This window comes from Sus scrofa, chromosome 9 (assembly GCF_000003025.6).
Source record: "Sus scrofa isolate TJ Tabasco breed Duroc chromosome 9, Sscrofa11.1, whole genome shotgun sequence".
In the NCBI taxonomy this organism is placed as follows: Eukaryota; Metazoa; Chordata; class Mammalia; order Artiodactyla; family Suidae; genus Sus; species Sus scrofa.
In genome coordinates this window covers 86,988,722-87,007,761 of record NC_010451.4, presented here as the reverse complement: position 1 = coordinate 87,007,761, position 19,040 = coordinate 86,988,722, and the positions used below count along the sequence as shown (strand labels likewise).

The 19,040-nt window shown below is 34.2% G+C and overlaps 1 protein-coding gene across 3 annotated transcripts in view; it reads left to right on the top strand.

Annotated features, from left to right (window-relative positions):
* SNX13 (sorting nexin 13) overlaps window positions 1-19,040 on the top strand; it is a 123,163-nt gene that overhangs the window by 79,439 nt on the left and 24,684 nt on the right. For all 3 annotated transcript variants that reach the window (XM_005667667.3, XM_003357459.5, XM_021063410.1), the window contains 4 exons: window positions 1,586-1,690; window positions 2,288-2,420; window positions 7,534-7,571; window positions 12,318-12,387. In XM_005667667.3, the coding sequence (XP_005667724.2) occupies window positions 1,586-1,690; window positions 2,288-2,420; window positions 7,534-7,571; window positions 12,318-12,387 (346 nt within the window). The remainder of the gene's footprint in view (window positions 1-1,585; window positions 1,691-2,287; window positions 2,421-7,533; window positions 7,572-12,317; window positions 12,388-19,040) is intronic.

The following is a 19,040-nucleotide window of genomic DNA, read 5'->3' as shown; positions in this document are numbered from 1 at the left end:
TCTGATAAGTCCAAGCTCCCGATCCCTCCCACTCCCTCCCCCTCCCATCAGGCAGCCGCAAGTCTTTTCTCCAAGTCCATAATTTTTTTTTCTGAGGAGATGTTCATTTGTGCTGGATAAGAAAAAAAAAAAAAAAGAAAATTAATACGTTTCTAAATAGTGTCTACATCAAAAGTGAATCAGGGATTCCCATCGTGGCTCAGTGGTTAACAAATTCTACTAGGAACCATGAGGTTGTGGGTTCACTCAGTGGGTTAAGGATAAACATACACCTATATAAACAAGTAACAAGTATCCTCCTTCCCCTCCAAACCCCCATAAAACCCAAAACACAATCATCACACAACCTGCTTGGGTTTACTACTAAGAGTGTTAAATTATCAAGGGAGCATTAGAAATTGTGTAGCCCTTTTGCTTCACATTTAGACCCTTCTGTTTACTTTTCTTAATTTATCTGTTTTGTTCCTTAGCTATTCTATGAGATAGCGTAATTAAACAATGCATTCTTATGGTACTTTTCTGAAAGTTACCATCCTTATCACTCATTTACTCTTCAGAGTCTTCAGAACTAAAAATTCAAAAGTTGATATGCCAAAGATGACCGTATTTCTAGCTTCTCAGCATTTTTTTTCAATAAAGTATTGAACATCACATTTTATCTTTCTGTGTGGTGTCTGCCACAATATGCATTTTGAGATGGAAATTGTTGGAACAAATTAACCTTTCAGATTTATTCCCTCCCGTATCACACTGGAACTTTACTGTGGTATTATAAAACCAAATTAGGATAAAGATAGTCTCTTTTAAGTGCCATTCAAAAAGGATCGTTTCTAGTGTTAAAGAAGTTACAAATGGCTTATTCTTTTGGTAGTTATATTAAATACACATCCAAGTCTACAGAGTGCTCAACACTAATTCTTTTTTTTTTTTTTTTTTTTTTTATGTCTTTTTTCTTTTCTAGGGCTGCTTCCTACGGCATATGGAGGTTCCCAGGCTGGGGTCGAATCAGAGCTGTAGCCGCTGGCCTACGCCAAAGCCACAGCAATGCCAGATCCCAGCCATATCTGTGACCTACACCACAGCTCATGGCAACACTGGATCCTTAACCCACTGAGCAAGGCCAGGGATCGAACCTGCATCCTCATGGACACTGATCGGGTTCATTAACCACTGTGCCATGATGGGAACTCCTCAACACTAACTCCTAATGACAGTGTTTTCTGTGTGCTAGACACATACACCTACGTAAATCTCTTTTCATCCCATAATAACCATGTGTACTGTTCTCCTTTGCAGATTGAGTAAATGAAGACTAGAGAGAGGTAACTCACTTAGCAAAGTTAGAAAAAGTCAAGACTTAAATCCATGTTTGTCTAATAGTCTACTATGTAGTACCTGATGACAAGAAGGTTCTACTCACATTTTAGCCTTAAACATCAAAGTGTCATTTACAAACCTAGGATTTTCTGCCAATTACTTTCAATAATATGATTCGGTTATTTAATTCTCTTTCTGTCAAGGCTTAACTTGTGTTTAAAAATTCCAAAGAGCAATAATGCTACTATTATTTTTTTCTGTTTGTCAGGCGTCTCCAAGGGTTACTGTTGATGACTATTTGGTAGCAAAACTAGCAGATACTTTGAATCATGAAGATCCAACTCCTGAAATCTTTGATGACATTCAAAGGAAGGTATTATATACAACATTGATCATTATATCTTTCTTTAAAAAATGGTTTTTTTCTTTATATTTATGAATTCATTTATAAAAAGGTTTTGAAACAAGGAAAGTATAGTGGTAACTCAAAAGATGAATTAATAATACTTCACAGTTACAAAAAAGGCAGGCTAGTTTTTGATTTTTGTTACTTATTTATTTATTTATTTGACAAGTGAGGAAAATCATTATGCTGGATTGTTAAATTTGAATCTAGCCAGATATAGATCCTAGAATTTTATGAATTGATAATGTATGAAAAACATGACTCATTTATTTCAGTATGTGCCCTGAGCCTTTATGTGGACTTGTTTCTTAGAGAACACCACTTCCTATATATAACCTGCTGTCATGTGACTTGTGTTGCAGTAGGACCCTTTTCAGTACAATTCAGGTACCAGAGGGACCAGAAAAAAATTGTTAGTGGTGACATAGTCTTATTGCTGACAGCTTGTAAATATGGAGCTATATTTCATTACAGAAAGAACTCTAGATTTGTTGAAATCCTATTAGTGGGAATTAGTACAGTATCTGTATTAATGACTGAATATCTTGGTTTATTTTGAATAAGGTATATGAATTGATGCTACGAGACGAAAGATTTTATCCTTCCTTCAGACAGAATGCACTTTATGTGCGTATGTTAGCTGAGCTGGATATGTTAAAAGATCCTAGTTTCAGAGGATCAGATGATGGGGATGGAGGTAAGGTGGTACACATTGTACACTTATGTGTATATATGTATGTATTTCTATGTGTATTCTGCTTACCAAAGAAAGTCCTTTCAAACAAGATTAAAAAATGTTCTTGAAGACCAAATATAAATTGTAATATATTTAAAATCTATAGTAAATGACAGAATTTACTTACTATACTAAGTTAAAATGTTGAAATTTAGTAGGGGATTAGACGTTAACTATAGAAGCCTTCAATTCTTAAAGCTTGTTTTTAATTATGTCACCCAGACATCTTATGGTAGTTTCCCTTTCATTATAAGTAATAATATTCATGACTAACAAGAGGATTATTGAGAAGATTAAATAACAAGTATTGATTCTGAAAGTGTACCATAAAAAATAAAACATTGTAAAAAAATAGTTTTTTTCTCTCTTTAATTGTATCCTTTTCCAAATCCTGTGCAATATAAGCCAGAAGAAGCTACAGGAGTCATTTATTCCAATCTTTCGGTTTTTTTCTCTTACATGGTATAATGAAGAAATCAGACTTAACGATTTTACTCCTTTCCTACTACATCATTACTTGTGTGATGTTGTCCAAATGGCTTCTTTAAGCCTCATTTTTCTTAGATGTAAATTTGGAATAATATTCTTCTCAGAATGAATAATGTTCCTCAGAATGAATCTGATTTTAATGGAATTCTATGTATAAAAATGATTTATAATCAAAAACACAAAAATCAGTCTTTATTAGTAATAAATATTCAGTTATTTAAGAATAGTGCGGAGTTCCCGTCGTGGTGCAGTGGTTAACGAATCCGACTAGGAACCATGAGGTTGCGGGTTCGGTCCCTGCCCTTGCTCAGTGGGTTAACGATCCGGCGTTGCCGTGAGCTGTGGTGTAGGTTGCAGACGCGGCTCGGATCCCGCGTTGCTGTGGCTCTGGCATAGGCCGGTGGCTCCAGCTCCGATTCAACCCCTAGCCTGGGAACCTCCATATGCCGCGGGAGCGGCCCAAGAAATAGCAACAACAACAACAAAAGACAAAAAGACAAAAAAAAAAAAAAAAAAAAGAATAGTGGGAGAGGCAGCCCTTAGAGCACAGTTTGCAGATTTTAGGCCCAATGACCATTTTACTTGTGATCCAGTTCAGAAATACTTCCTTAAACTCTAATTCACTATCTGGGCATTGACAAACTTTCTAGCAAATAAGCAATGTAAATTCAAAGTAAATGGGAAAGATTTGACTAAATAATTATTTTAAGAGAGCGCTTTAATTGTAAATTACTACTATAATATTACTGGTTTATAAATTACTAAATAAATTATAATTTAATTATAAATTATAAGTGCATTTACTTATAAATAGATTTTATGGATGGGACCACTTGAAGGTGGTGACATAAGAGTTGTATTGGTAATGAGTACTGCTTTAAAAATGCCTCTATTATGGAAGCTTCCTTGTATCCCCTTTTTTCCTGACTCTTCCCCACTTCCTAGTCTGTAATAGTGAGATTTTACCTTTTAAATAATCTATGAAATCTAATTACAAAAGTTTGCATTTGAGTTTAAATAACTTTTATATTGATCACTGAGCTAGTATCTTGGTCATTTGTAAAACTGGTATAATATGGTATTAACTGAATTTGATTGCATAATTGAAGAAGTTTGTTTTTCTTTTTAGAGCTACACCTGTGGCACATGGAAGTTCCCAGTCTAGGGGTCCAATTGGAGCTGCAGCTGCCAGCCTACACTGTAACCACACCAACACTAGATCCGAGCCACATCTGTGACCTATGCTGCAGCTCATGAGAATGACAGATTCATAACCCACTGAGCGAGGACAGGGATGGAACCCACATCCTCATGGATCCTAGTAACCCGCTGAGCCACAATGGAAACTCCTGGGATTTTTTATTTGTTTGTTTTGTTTTGTTTTTTAAGAGCATTTCCGAGGGAGCTGAATAGTAAAATTCAGTGTATCTTAAGCTTATGTATCTGTGTTTATGGTGTTGAAATTCTTTTACAGAGCTGCTGTGAATTTGCAGTAGAAACTCTCTAATTCAAAAAAGGATTATTGTGATTGTTTTTGGTGTCTATTTTAATTGTTTTAGAAATTTCCTTAATATTGTAAATGGATTTGACCCAGAATGAAAGAAGATAAATTGAATCATAATCAGCTGATTTATGAGCATCTAAATATTTTATAATTTAAAATGATGATAGTAGCAATATATTCTTTGGGAGTAGATTTTGATACTATAGTGTCAGAACTCTTCCAGAATCTCCTAAGTTAACTTTTAGCTTCCATTCATATTTTTCTTATATATGACTAATGGAAGCAAATTATTTATGTCATCTCAAACTTGCCCAAACCACATATCTATTTAACACATAAAGTAGATTAAAAGTTTTTTTCGGAGTTCTCGTCGGGGCACAGTGGAGAAGAATCTGACTAGGAACCATGAGGTTGCGGGTTTGTTTCCTGGCCTCGCTCAGTGGGTTAAGGATCCTTTGCCGTTAACTGTGGTATAGATGGCAAATGTGACTGATGTTGCTGTGGCTCTGGCATAGGCTGGCAGCTGTAGCTCTGATTAGATCCCTAGCCTCAACCTCCTTATGCCGTGGGTGTGGCCCTAAAAAAGACAAAAAAAAAAAAAAAGACAAAGTTTTTTTTGCAACTGGTTTTTATCTGAAGTAAGTGTACTTCTCTTATATATCATTTATTGAATAGTCCCTCACACTGGAATCATTGATTGTAGCTTGGAATTAGTACATACATATATACTTTTTGTCTAAGATATGTTTTTTTTAACATTCAGTGTCCTAATTGATGAATTTTTATATATTTTATAACTAAGAAATCCTAACTTTTTTTAAGGCATTTGAGAAAAGTGTGTGGAATGATGGCTGTAATTTGAAACATTATTATTAAAAATGGCTATTAGGTTTATTTGTTGGTGTTTAGATTTTAGGCAATTGCTTACAATTTTTTCAGATAATAGTGTTTATGATTTTGTTGTCTTTTATAAGATTGTTTTAATTAAAAACTGACATTCCCCACTTTTTTTGATAGAAATTAATTTTCTGATTTTTAAAATTAAGCTTCCTGACACATTGTATACTTTTTAAAGTCCTGAAATTTTGGTTGTTTTTTATACATTGAAATAATTTTGTAATCTAGTGTTTAATATGTAGCTGATTTTTGAAAAATGCAGCCCACAGTTGAGCCCCAAATTAATGGCTCAAATCTTATTACGTGTAATAATATCTTCCGGTGGTTTTTATTGCTGGGGAAGAAATTTCATATCTATTTAACTAAACTTCAGTAGGTAGGTAGCTGGATGACTTGCTTATTACCCATACTCTTTTTCCTGATCTCCTCCCCTTTCTTCCTTCTTTTTTTCTTTGTTCATGGTTGCTTTCTTTAGGTAGTTCAGCTTTAAATTATTTTAAGAGTAGCTATTTTCTCCTTTACTAAAACATACTCTCACAGTGTTTTATTTTATTTATGTTTTTACAATTTTTTATAGTTAATTTACAGTGTTCTGTCAATTTCTGCTGTACAGTGGATAAGCAATGAGATTCTGCTGTATAGCACAGGAAACTATATCCAATCTCTTGTGATGGAACGTGATGGAGGATAATGTGAGAAAAAGAATGTATATATATGTATAACTGGGTCTTACAGTATTTTAAGAATATTTAAATTATACTCTCTTTTAAATTTCAATCACATCTTTTTTCTCATCTTTTCAAACAATAGTTTCTTTTGTTTTCTAATATTTAGAGGCAGTTACTGAATTCTCGGTTAAGGTTGAACCTCGATTGGCTTTAGAGTCTCTTTTTGTATCTTATCGTTGATCAAGAAAGCAAACTATGCTTTGTTTGCTCCTAAAGTCTTCTTTGATATGACATGTATTTGGTGGGAAGATTTAAGAGGTGGGCTGACCACAGAAGGAGATAGGAGGCATATAATTGAATAAGGAAGATAGGGAACTGTTTGTTTACTCTCTTTAATTATTACCTTGCTGTTAATCCTAGATGGAATTTCCTATTTTTGTGGCCAAAAATTTGAGGAACCAAGAAATGCTGTTGGGCATTGAGAATTGTTGAAGTTGGAAAAATAATATAATAGAAGTTTGCTTTAAAGACCTATTTTGAGATCCAAATCCATAGTTAATCTCTTAAGTGCTAGAAGCCATATCTTTTAAACTGTTCATGAAAATTGCTTTACCATATATTAATTTGTGTTTTTAACAAAGGGCATCTTTTTTTTTTTTTTTTGTCTTTTTAGGGCCTTACCTGGGGCATGTGGAAATTCCCAGGCTAAGGGTCGAATTGGAGCTGCAGCTGCTGCTCTACATCACAGCCACAGCCACACTGGATCTCAGCCACATCTGCAACCTATACGCTAGATCCATAACCCACTGAACAGGGCCAGCGATTGAACCTGCATCCTCTTGAGTACTAGTTGGGTTCGTTACTGCTGAGCCACAACAGGAACTCCCAAAGGGGCATCTTAATTGGTTTTAATTTGATCAGATAGATAGACAAATTCTGAAGGAGAAGATGTTAATTTTCATAATGTATAATTGACTAACATTAATTTTTAAAAATAATTTTAATTGCTTTTAAATTAAATGATTGCACGTGGAATTTTACATATGTTTTGTTCTGTTTATTTTATGTTGATTCAAGAATCTAGACTCCATTGTTTCTGATCCATATCTGTGAACAGGTGGGCTTCATAGATATATTAAAAATCAATCTGTTTATCCTTCATATTAGAGAATAATTTTATTTGTAATATTTCTTCATCTAGTGAGATAGAAATAACAGAACTCCTCTGACATTTCCTAGTGGACTTCACTCTGCAGTATTTGCCTCATGTTTATATTAGAGAACTTAATATGATATGGTGAAGAAAAATACATAATAATTCCTTTCCATATTTCACTGAAATATATGGCTTGGAAAATCATGAGAACAGGTGTTTGGGCATAGTGTACCACAGGTTATAGTTCTGTTATGTCTTGGTTAGTGTAATTTTCATTCTAGTGTTTGAACCTTAGATAGATAAAGCAGTATTTTCAGAAGCTTTTTGAGTGTATACTAAGTTGAATTTCTCTTCCTATAGAATCTTTTAATGGGTCTCCTACAGGAAGCATAAATTTGGTAAGTACTATTATGGGTACTTTAATATGAAAGATAAAGCCTTAATGTACATAAATAAATGATATTCTAGGAGCTTCCAAATGATCCTTTGTAAAAAGTTGTTATGCTTTTATTTTATTTATTTATTTATTTATTTATTTTTGTCTTTTTGCTATTTCTTTGGGCCTCTCCCACTGCATATGGAGGTTCCCAGGCTAGGGGTTGAATCGGAGCTGTAGCCCCCGGCCTGCGCCAGAGCCACAGCAACGCAGGATCCGAGCCGCGTCTGCAACCTACACCACAGCTCACGGCAACGCCGGATCTTTAACCCACTGAGCAAGGGCAGGAACCGAACACACAACCTCATGGTTCCTAGTCGGATTCGTTAACCACTGCACCACGACGGGAACTCCAAAAAGTCGTTATGCTTTTAAAGAAATATAAAATTCACATGGGGATCTGTGAATTAGAACTTAAATGAAATTTATTTTCATTTTTAAAAATAGGCTTAGGCCACCCCTGCATGATTTAATTCAATGTAATAAAAATGATTTAATTATTATCAACCTGAATATTGAGTATTTGAAGATGACTGATTAGTATTATAATTGACAGTAAATTCGTGACATTTAAATATTTCCATTGGAATTAGTTTTATCTTAGTATATTTAGAAAACAGATATAAAATTAGCTGGGATATCTGACAACTTAAAGATACTTCTTAAAGTCTATACTATAATAAATTCAGGTTATTGTGAAAAAAAAAAAAAAAAAACCCATCTTAGCTTGGTCGGTTTTACAGGAATTAAGCAAGTGTGTTTCAAGATTACAGGTTTAAGAATGACATGTTTTTAGCATATAAACTGTCATTAACATTTCATATATTTAAGGTGAAGTGTGAAATAGTGAACATTTCAATTCTTTTATATATCCTTGCTTGTCATTGAATAATTTATCTCATAAAAATGCTGCCAGAAAGAAATATTACTATTCTATGAATGTTTCAGTCCAGAGTTCATGTGGCATGGGGGAGATTTTTCACTTTGTTTTTCCTTCTACTCCTTACATTTTCTTTCAAACTTTTTGTAATAGCTAAATAGTTTAGAGGTCCATTATCTATGTGCCTTAGTACTACATTTATTTCTAAAGTTACCTTACTGTATAAATGTTCAATTTTTGTACAAAACATAATCTTTAACAAAACACTAAAGCCCAATCAGCCATGGTGTTATGTCAGATATTTTACAACATTTTAAATATTTTCCTGAATTATTTGGTATCATTGCCATTTACTTGTAATATTCCATAGTGTTATAACTAAAACGAATGGCTCCTAGAGCATGAAAAATGTTAGCAATATAATGTTCATTATATTGAAAAAGTTGCTAAATGTGATGAAAGTTTTTCTTCTTGGTTGGATTTTTTTTTTTAGTGTATTTGTAGTGCTTTTGCAAGTGTTTGAGTACTAGTTAAGACATTTTGTCTTTATTTCCTATCTGGAATAAATGCTTTTTCAGATAAAGGGATCCATTTGATCACATAGTAATATAAACCAGAACAGTCTCTGGATTAAAAAAGATTACACTTGAGGTCAGTGACGTACAGTATTTTGTTATTCACATAAATCTGATGAATCCAAGCTTTTGAATAGCTAAGTCTTTTGGATTCTTTTTTAAAAAAATCTATAGACAGATTTTAATGAATGGCTGAATTTAAAAAATAGTTTAATTGGAGTTCCCGTCATGGCTCAGTGGTTAACGAATCCGACTAGGAACCATGAGGTTGCAGGTTTGATCCCTGACCTCGCTTAGTGGGTTAAGGATTCGGCATTGCTGTGAGTTGTGGTGTAGGTTGCAGATGTGGCTCAGATCCCGCATTGCTGTGGCTCTGGCTTAGGCCCGTGGCTACAGCTCCGATTCGACCCCTAGCCTGGGAACCTCCATCTGCCGCGGGAGCGGCCCAAGAAATGGCAAAAAAAAAAAAAAAAGTTGAATTATAAAAAAAAGTTTCAAAAATGGTCATATTTTTTCATATTTAATGAAAATATTTATTGTATTAAAACTATAAACTACATCATGATAGTTTATTCCAGTTTACTAAGCAAAGAAAATATTCAGTGTAGTAGTTTTCATTTCATGATTAAGATTGGAAGATAAATTATAAAGATTTCTGGAAGTGCCATTATAGTTGTGTTTGCTGAATTGATTATCATAGTAGATTTGGATTTTTAGTTTTTATCTTAGTATAATGTTACAAAAAAAAAAAAGTTTTGTTTTTTTTTCTGAGAAGTTCAAGAGTCTTACCCCAAGCATTATTTTACAAACTGTATTTTATTTCATGACAACAGTAATAGCACTAGTTTTGAAATCACAGTTTTGTTTTACTAATCAGTCTAAATAACAGTGTAGTTCTGTAGTTAATATTATTTCATCAGTTGTAACTTTATATATAGTCTGCTTGATATTTGTGTGTTATACCTGTGACTCATGTTTAAGAGACGTCATTGCATTTTTCATATTTAACAAAAATAGTACTTATTCCATATTTAAAATATGCTAAAAAGACATTTATACACAAAGTTTTTTTAAACAATTTCTGTGTTGTGGAGTTCCCGTCATGACCCAGCAGAAATGAATCCAACTGGGAACCATGAGGTTGTGGGTTTGATCCCTGGCTTTGCTCTGTGGGTTAAGGATCTGGTGTTGCTATGAGCTGTGGTGTAGGTTGCAGACGCTGCTTGGATCTGGTGTGGCTGTGGCCGTGCCTGGCAGCTGCAGCTCCAGTTCGACCCCTAGCCTGGGAACCTCCATATGCTGCTGGTGCGGCCCTCAAAAGACAAAAGATTAAGAAAAACCAAAAACAACCCCCCACCAGTTTCTGTGTTGCATAGTGTAAGATGCCAGTAAGTTTAAAGTAATTAAGTAACATTTAGCTTTTTAAATGGTTACCTGCAAGAGAAGATTACCAGTAATAATGCTTTTTTGAAAAAAAGGTGATTGTTTTATTGTTCCTGTTCTACCTTATAGTTAGAAGATTGTAGTAGATAAGTCTTAAATTTTGTAAGGTATTCCATTTCCTCTGGGACCTCAATCTTTCTTATAAAAGTAATAGTAATACAAAGTTGTACTGTTTCTATCAAAATGACATAGGTCAAATGAGCCTTTAAAAAATAAATAAGTGCATTCTAATTTTTTCAAAGTATTGTCTTTTACATTGTATCCTGATGGAGTTGTAGAACAGGTATTACACCATTACGCCACTGGGAAAACTAAGATACAAGAAAGTCTAGTTGTTATGACTCTTCAAGTATGATGATTCTCCCATTTGACTTGTGGATCATCTGTATTGAATTACCAAATTTTGCTTCTCCTGATGTAGATAGAATTAGTAGGTAGAATTGTGGCTTTTTTCTTAGAATGTAATTGCCTTAATTTAAATGACTTTGTCATGTGATGGCTCCATTTAAGACATTTTCTTTTAGTAATAACTGATAATATCACATTAAGGGCTCCAAAGTTCACCTAGGTCCCATGGTTTTTAAAGTGTAAAATTTGTTTGGTAATGTCTGTGTTTTATAGGTCCCCAAGACCACTCCTGTGTTCATTGATTTATTAAGAGGATCCACAGGCCCCAGCATAGCCGTACCCATGACTAGAATTTATTATAGCAAAAGGATATAAAGCAGTGTAGAGCCTCCTTGCCTGCCCTCTTGCATCTCTCACAAGCATCGTATCTTAATAAATCCATTTCTTGCCTATCAAAAAAAAAAATAGGATATAAAGCAAAGTCAGCAAAGGGAAAAGGTGCAAGGGGCAAAGTCCAGAGAAATACAGGCATAAGTTTTTAGTAGTTTAGTAGAAATAGTTGAGGTAGAGGGAGCCACTCTAAGCAGCTAGAGAATGGTGGAAATGTTTCCTAAATCTAAGTTCCTGAGTACCTTCAAGGGCCAGTCTTAAAAATAACCATCTCTAAGGAGAGCAACATCAATCCTCTGACTTAACTCTTTTCCATACAGTCTGCCTTATGATATGATTATGTTCCCTTCTGTGTATGTGTGGGTGTTGGATGTGTAACAGAAGGGTTTTAAATTTAGCCCCAAAGTCCATAGTTAAAAAAATTAATTCTGAATCAATCAGTAATTCATTTTTGAAAATTAATTACTTAAAATATCTTAAACTATAGATTCACTTCTTTTAATATGTAATCATCATACTATATAATAGCTAGCATGTCTTTTGGTAGGCAATCTTATAATGTTTTACATGTTTCCATTTAATCCTCACATAACCCTTTGATAAAGGTATGATTATCCTCATTTTACAGATAAGAAATTGAAATTAACTGAAATTATTTCTGAGTTAACAAAAGTGTTAAAGAATGCACAGTTGGCTGTAGTACATTTTAACATTTAAAAAATTGAAATGTTAATTTAACAATATGTCTACTTATTTTTATCTGCATTTTTTTCTTGCCACATATTGAATATAAATGAGAAGAAGCAAATTATAGTATATGGATAGGTAATGAAGGAAGAAATAATCTAATGATTAAGTTGATATCACAATTTTTTTTAAAGTATCTTAATCTTTGCTTTTCTCTCTCCTATTAGTATAAATAAAGAGGGTTATTGTTTGGAAGGGAAGACACAAATAATATAAAGTTTACGTAGGGCAAAGATTAATAATGTGTATTTGATGTAGAATTCTTTTAAAACTTTTTTTCCTATAAAATTAAAAAAATTTGTCTTCTGGTATGTTTTCTCCCCAGTCTTTAGATGACCTTTCAAATGTATCTTCTGATGACTCAGTACAACTTCATGCTTACATTTCAGACACTGGTAAGAGACTCTATGGTTTAATTATTACTTAATAATAATATTATTATTACATTATTTTCCACATTTATTTTTATAAACCATTTTTCTGTTCTGTAGTCATATATTTATGTTACTTTTTCCCCCTGCAGCATGTTCTTCATTAAATTCTGTGATGTCTGTTCTTATATGGGTGTTTCCTTGCCTTAAGGTTATCACTATTATCATTTTAAAGTAGCCTAAATTCATAGCATTTTGGCATTGCTAATAAATTTTGAAAGCAATCTCTCTTTTTTTTTTTTTTGAGTCTAGCTGATAGTTGTCTGTATAATTCCTATTAATTGTTTGGGGGCAGATTTTAGTTTAATATTTGTTTTCATACTTGCACAGTCAGACTAGCTATCTGGATAGCTGAAGCTTTCTGGTATTGGAGTTTATAGAAGTTCAAGAAATGCTTGGATGAGGTGAGATTTGTGACTGCATCTGCATATGTACAAAATAGTGAATTGAGGGTGAAAAAAAATTAATTTCTGTCATTGCTATTGAGTTATTAGATAATTCCAGTGAGTAGTAGATTATGATTGTTTTCTTATCCAGCCTCTCACTGTTCCTTCAATATAGGAGTGTGTTTGTCAGATGACATACTGAAGTATGAACATGGTGGTAAATACCTCAGTTCAATTTCATACTTATATTTTAGATACTTTGGAAAGAGGTTCAATAGTATAAATGTAGTTTTAGATCATTTGCATTTACTCTTTTTAAATTTTTTTAATTAAAAAACTTTTTTTTGTCTTTTGGCTTTTTTAGGGCCGCACCCGCGGCATGTGGAGGTTCCTAGGCTAGGGGTCTAATCAGAGCTGTAGCTGCCAGCCTATGCCAGAGCCACAGCAATGCCAGGTCCAAGCTGTGTTTGTGGCTATACCAGAGCTCATGGCAGCGCTGGATCCTTAACCCACTGAGCAAGGCCAGGGATCAAACCCACAACCTCATGGTTCCTAGTCGGATTCGTTTCTGCTGTGCCATGATGGGACCTCCTGCATCTATATTTTTTAAGATCTTTGTTTTCTCACTTTTTACTGGAGCTAGAGTCTCATTTTGCATTCTGTTTTTAGTCACATTTCTGTAATAAGTTATCTATAATTGTTTTTCAAATTTTCCTTTATATTTTACAAATAGTCACTGCATACATTGCTTTTAAAGATCACTAGGTAACACTCTTCTCAATAAAACTAGAGGGTCTTGTTGCTTTTCTTTCTAGCTTTTGATACAATTGCCTTACTTTTTCAAGATTTTAAAATTCTTTTTTTTTTTAAGAATTCATAATGATTTTTATTTTTTTTATTATAGCTGGTTTATAGTATTCTGTCAGTTTTCTACTGTATAGCATGGTGACGCAGTTACATATACAAGAATACAGTCTTCTTTCTCACATTATCATGCTCTATCATAAGGGACTAGACATAGTTCCCAGTGCTATAAAGCAGGATCTCATTGCCTATCCATTCCAAAGGCAATAGTTTGCATCTGTTAACCCCAAGTTCCAATCCATCCCACTCCCTCTCCCTCTGCCTTGGCAACCACAAGTCTATCCTCCAAATCCATGATTTTCTTTTCTGTGGGAAGTTTCATTTATGCTGTATGTTAGCTTCCAGATATTAGTGATATCATGTGGTATTTGTCTTTCTCTTTCTGACTTACTTCACTCAGTATAAGAGTCTCTAGTTCCATCCATGTTGCTGTAAATGGCATTATTTCATTTTTTATGGCTGAGTAGTATTCCATTGTGTATATATATACCACATCTTCCTAATCCAGTCATCTGTCTATGGACATTTAGGTTGTTTCCATGTCTTGCCTGTTGTGAATAGAGCTGCAGTGAACATGCGGGTGAATGTGTCTTTTTCAAGGAAAGTTTTGTCTGGATATATGCCCAAGGGTGGGATTGCTGGGTCATATGTTAGTTCTATGTATAGTTTTCTGAGGTACTTCCGTACTGTTTGCTATGGTGGTTGTACCAGCTTACATTCCCACCAACAGTGCAGGAAGGTTCCCTTTGCTTTATACCCCCTCCTGCCTTTGTTATTTGTGAACTTATTAATGATGGCCATGCTGACTGGTGTGAGGTGGTACCTCATGGTAGTTTTGAATTGCATATCTCTAATAATCAGTGATGTTGAGCATTTTTTCATGTGCTTGTTGGCCATCTGTATATTTCCTTTGGACAAATGTCTGTTCAGGTCTTTTGCCCATTTTTCTATTGGGTTGTTGGCTTTTTTGCTGTTGAGTTGTATGAGTTGTTTGTATATTTTAGAGATTAAGCCCTGGTCACTTGCATCATTTGAAACTCTTTTCTCCCATTCTGTAGGTTGTCTTTTTGTTTTCTTTTTGGTTTCCTTTGCTGTGCAAAACTTGTCAGTTTGATTAGGTCCCACTGGTTTATTTTTGCTTTTATTTCTGTTGCTTTGGGAGACTGACCTGAGAAAAATTTGTAAGGTCGATGTCAGAGAATATTTTGTCTATCTTCTCTTCTAGGAGTTTGTTGGTATCTTGTCTTACATTTAAGTCTTTCAGTCATTTTGAGTTTATTTTTGTGCATGGTGTGAGGGTGTGTTCCAGTTTCACTGATTTACATGTGGCTGTCCAGTTTTCCCAGCACCACTTACTGAAAAGACTGTCTTTTCCCCATTTTATACTCTTGCCTCCTTTGTCAAAGATTAATTGACCACAGGTGTCTGGATTTATTTCTGGGTTCTCTACTCTGTTGTATTGGTCTGTATGTCTGTCTTGGTACAAGTACCACACTGTCTTGATGTCTGTGGCTTTGTAATATTGCCTGAAGTCTGGGAGAGTGATGCTTGGTTTTTGTTCCTCAGGATTGCTTTGGCAATTCTCGGTCTTTTGTGGTTCCATATAAATTTTTGGATTGTTTGTTGTAGTTCTGTGAAAAACGTCATGGGTAATTTGATAGGGATTGCACTGCATCTGTAGATTGCATTCAGTAGTATGGCCATTTTTATGATATTAATTTTTCCAACCAAAGGAGCATAGAATATCTTTCCATTTCTTTGGATCTTCTTTAATTTCCTTGATTAATGTTTTATAGATCTTGGCATATAATTATTTCACCTCCTTGGTCAGGTTTATTCCCAGGTATTTGATTTTTGGGGGTGCAATTTTAAAAGGTATTGTATTTTTGTATTCCTGTTCTAATATTTGATTGCTAGTACACAGAAATGTGACTGATTTCTGAATGATCACACAAAATCTGTGGGATGCTGCAACAGCAGTGCTCGGAGGGAAATTCATAGCAATACAGGCTTTCCTCAAAAAAGAAGAAAAATCTCAAATTGATAACTAACCCACCCCCTAAATGAATTAGAAAAAGAAGAACAAACAAACCTAAAGTCAGCAGAAGGAAGGAAATCATAAAGATTAGAGAGGAAATCAATAAAATAGAGATTCAAAAAACAATAGAAAAAATCAGTAAATCCAAGAGCTGGTTCTTTGAAAAGGTAAAATTGACAAACCTCTTGCCAAAGCCACCAAGAGGAGGAGAGAAGAAACCAAAATAAAATAAAAAATGAAAAAGAAGTCACAATGGATACTACCAGAAATACAAAAAACCATGCTAGAATACTATGAACAATTTATATGCCAACAAATTTGACAACCAGAAGTGGACAACTTTCTAGAGACCTACAGCCTGCCAAAACTGAATCAAGAAGAAACAGATCAACTGAACAGACTGATCACTAGAAATGAAATTGAATTTGTCATAAAAATACTCCCTACAAATAAAAGTCAAGGACTAAATAGCTTCACAGGGGAATTCTATCAAACGTACAAAGAGGAACTTATACCCATCCTCAAACTTTTTCAAAAGGTTGAAGAAGAAGGAACACTCCCAAAGACATTCTATAACACCACCATCACCCTAATTCCAAAGCCAGACAAAGATACCACCAAAAAAGAAAACTATAGGCCAATATCTTTGATGAGTATAGACGCAAAAATTCTCAACAAAATATTAGCCAACTGAATCTAAGAACATATAAAAAAGATGATACACCATAACCAGGTGGGATTCATCCCAGGTGCACAAGGATGGTTCAACATATGCAAATCAATCAACATCATACACCACATTAACAAAAGAAAAGTAAAAATCCACATGATCATCTCAGTAGATGCAGAAAAAGCATTTGACAAAGTCCAACAGCCATTCATGATAAAAACTATTACCAAAGTGGATAGACAGGGAATATACCTTAACGTAATCAAAGCCATTTATGACAAAATCACAGCAAATGTAATACTCAGTGGAGAAAAGCTGAAAGCCTTCCCACTAAAATCTGGAACAAGACAAGGATGCCCACTCTCACCACTGTTATTCAACATAGTACTGGAAGTCCTAGCCACAGCAATCAGACAAACAACAGAAATAAAAGGCATCCAAATAGGAAGAGAAGAGGTAAAACTGTCACTGTGTGCAGATATAGAAAACCCTAAGGACTGAACCCCAAAACTACTTGAACTGATCAACAAATTCTGCAAAGTAGAAGGATATAAAATTTTAAAATTCTTTAAAAAACTATTGTCTTTATCAGATTGTCTTTCAAATATGGAAGTCTTTGTTAAAGTGCGTACATTTAGTATTTGTCCTTTTATTTTTTCTTTAAGACCTTAAACATGTATGTGTAGAAGGATATACTCATGTCCATATTTCTTATATGGATCTTTCTCTTCTGGTTGTGGTTCTCTACCTGCTTTGTTCATTCATTCAACAAGTATTTATTAGATTCTTAAAATATTTGGAAGCATAATACTTAACATTTTTAATAAATTGTTATTTCTGTCAGACAGACTTATGTATAAATACTAAAGGCAGCATAGTCTAGTGGTTAAGAGCACATTTTTTTGTCTAAATTGTTTGGGTTCAAATTCTGGCTGTCACTTAATAGTTGGGTAAACTTGGATGAATTCCTTATTTTCTCTGTATCTCAATTTCCTAATCTGCAGAATGGGATAATAATAATAATAATTGTCTGTTGGGTTGTTATAATAATAATACTTGTCTGTTGAGTTATTACCAGTTGCATTAGTAATTACATGGTGGGCATTACTTATTAGTGTTTCTTCAGTAAAGATTTATTTTACTAATTGCACTTCAGAGCCTCTTTGAGTCTAGATCCCATCCATGTTCCTAACATCTTTATGATAGGAAGTAGAGCATACTTAAGGAATGTGGTCCGCGGACTAGAGTGTACTGACGCCTTCATTGAGAAATCTCGTTTTAAAAAATATTGGCTAGTTGAGCAAAATACTTAGGGATGAGATTTATTTATATTTTGGTCCCAGTTCCCTGTCAGTTTATGGAATAGCAACATTGTCCTAATGAAAACAAAACCCATTATTTCCACCATAATATTTCACCATCATCTCAAAATACATGTAACCTCTTTGTCTGCTTTTAAAATCAAGTTACCTGTCTTCTCTGCTTCTTTTAAAACAACCCCATTATTCTTCCTAATTGTGTATACATCCTGCCTATCACTGTGACAAATCTGATTATTCTTTTTCAGAATGCTTTCTTACATTCCTTCTTTCCTTTTCTATTTCTTACTATTTTCCTTGTTCTTATTAACTCCTAATTAGTTATGGTTTGTTGCCTAGTTGACTTCTGCTTTCTATTATCCTTTCCTAAACCTATCTTGAACACACCAGGTAATGTCATTCCTTTGTTGCCATTCTAATTCTGTTGAGTGATGGTGATTCTCTCATGTGATGGAAAAGTATTATACATTTTATTCTGCATAGGTCTCCCTCGAAAGAAGTGAATAGTGAATAACAGAGTTAAAGCCTCTGACAGTAAGATGACCCAAGTATTTCTCTAGTCTTATTTTTTGTCAAATCAGGAACACTGATATTAGGTGGGAACGGAATAAAGGACAATTTTGAATAGAAAGTGCAAATCTTAGAAAAATTTTAATGAAAGTCTAGAGAGGTAGGTTTTTTTCCAACTACATTTGCCAATAAAGATTTTTAGCTGTTAGGTGATTAAAATAATTTACTAAGAAGCTATGTAGAACCTACTTTACCTAATTATATACCAAATACAAAATATTTAGTCAGCTCCAAACCTTGGCCACTTTTTTCCCCCTGCAATTCTGGATCAGTATAATCTATTATTAAAAGAGCAATTTATACTTCCGGGCAGCATGGTAGTCCAAACTGCTATGGGAAATCTTTCCTCCCACACATAGAAAGGCTGAAAGCAACAGAATGAAAATAGCTAACGGGAGAAATTTATAGGTGCCATAGACAATGAGGGAAAGTAAATTTATGGAAGTGAAGAAGAGTAGAAGCCAAAGAGCTTATCGAAGCATAAAGACTGCTATCTTGATATTGGTAGCATTTTTGTACTCTTAAATTTAGAAGAGGCAGGATGGGCTAAAGCCAGGGGAAGCTGGAACACTGTCCTTTACATACAGCCTAGCGTCACAAAGGATGACTTGATATGAAAGAAGAACTAGAAAAACTTAGCCTACTGTCAGAGGAAAGAACAAAGGATGTGAATGAAGGTCATGGTTCAGAATGACCCGTATGAAATTGAAAGGCCTGTCTTATATCCCAACATGGGTATATCTGGATTTAGCCATCCCCAAGTAATTATA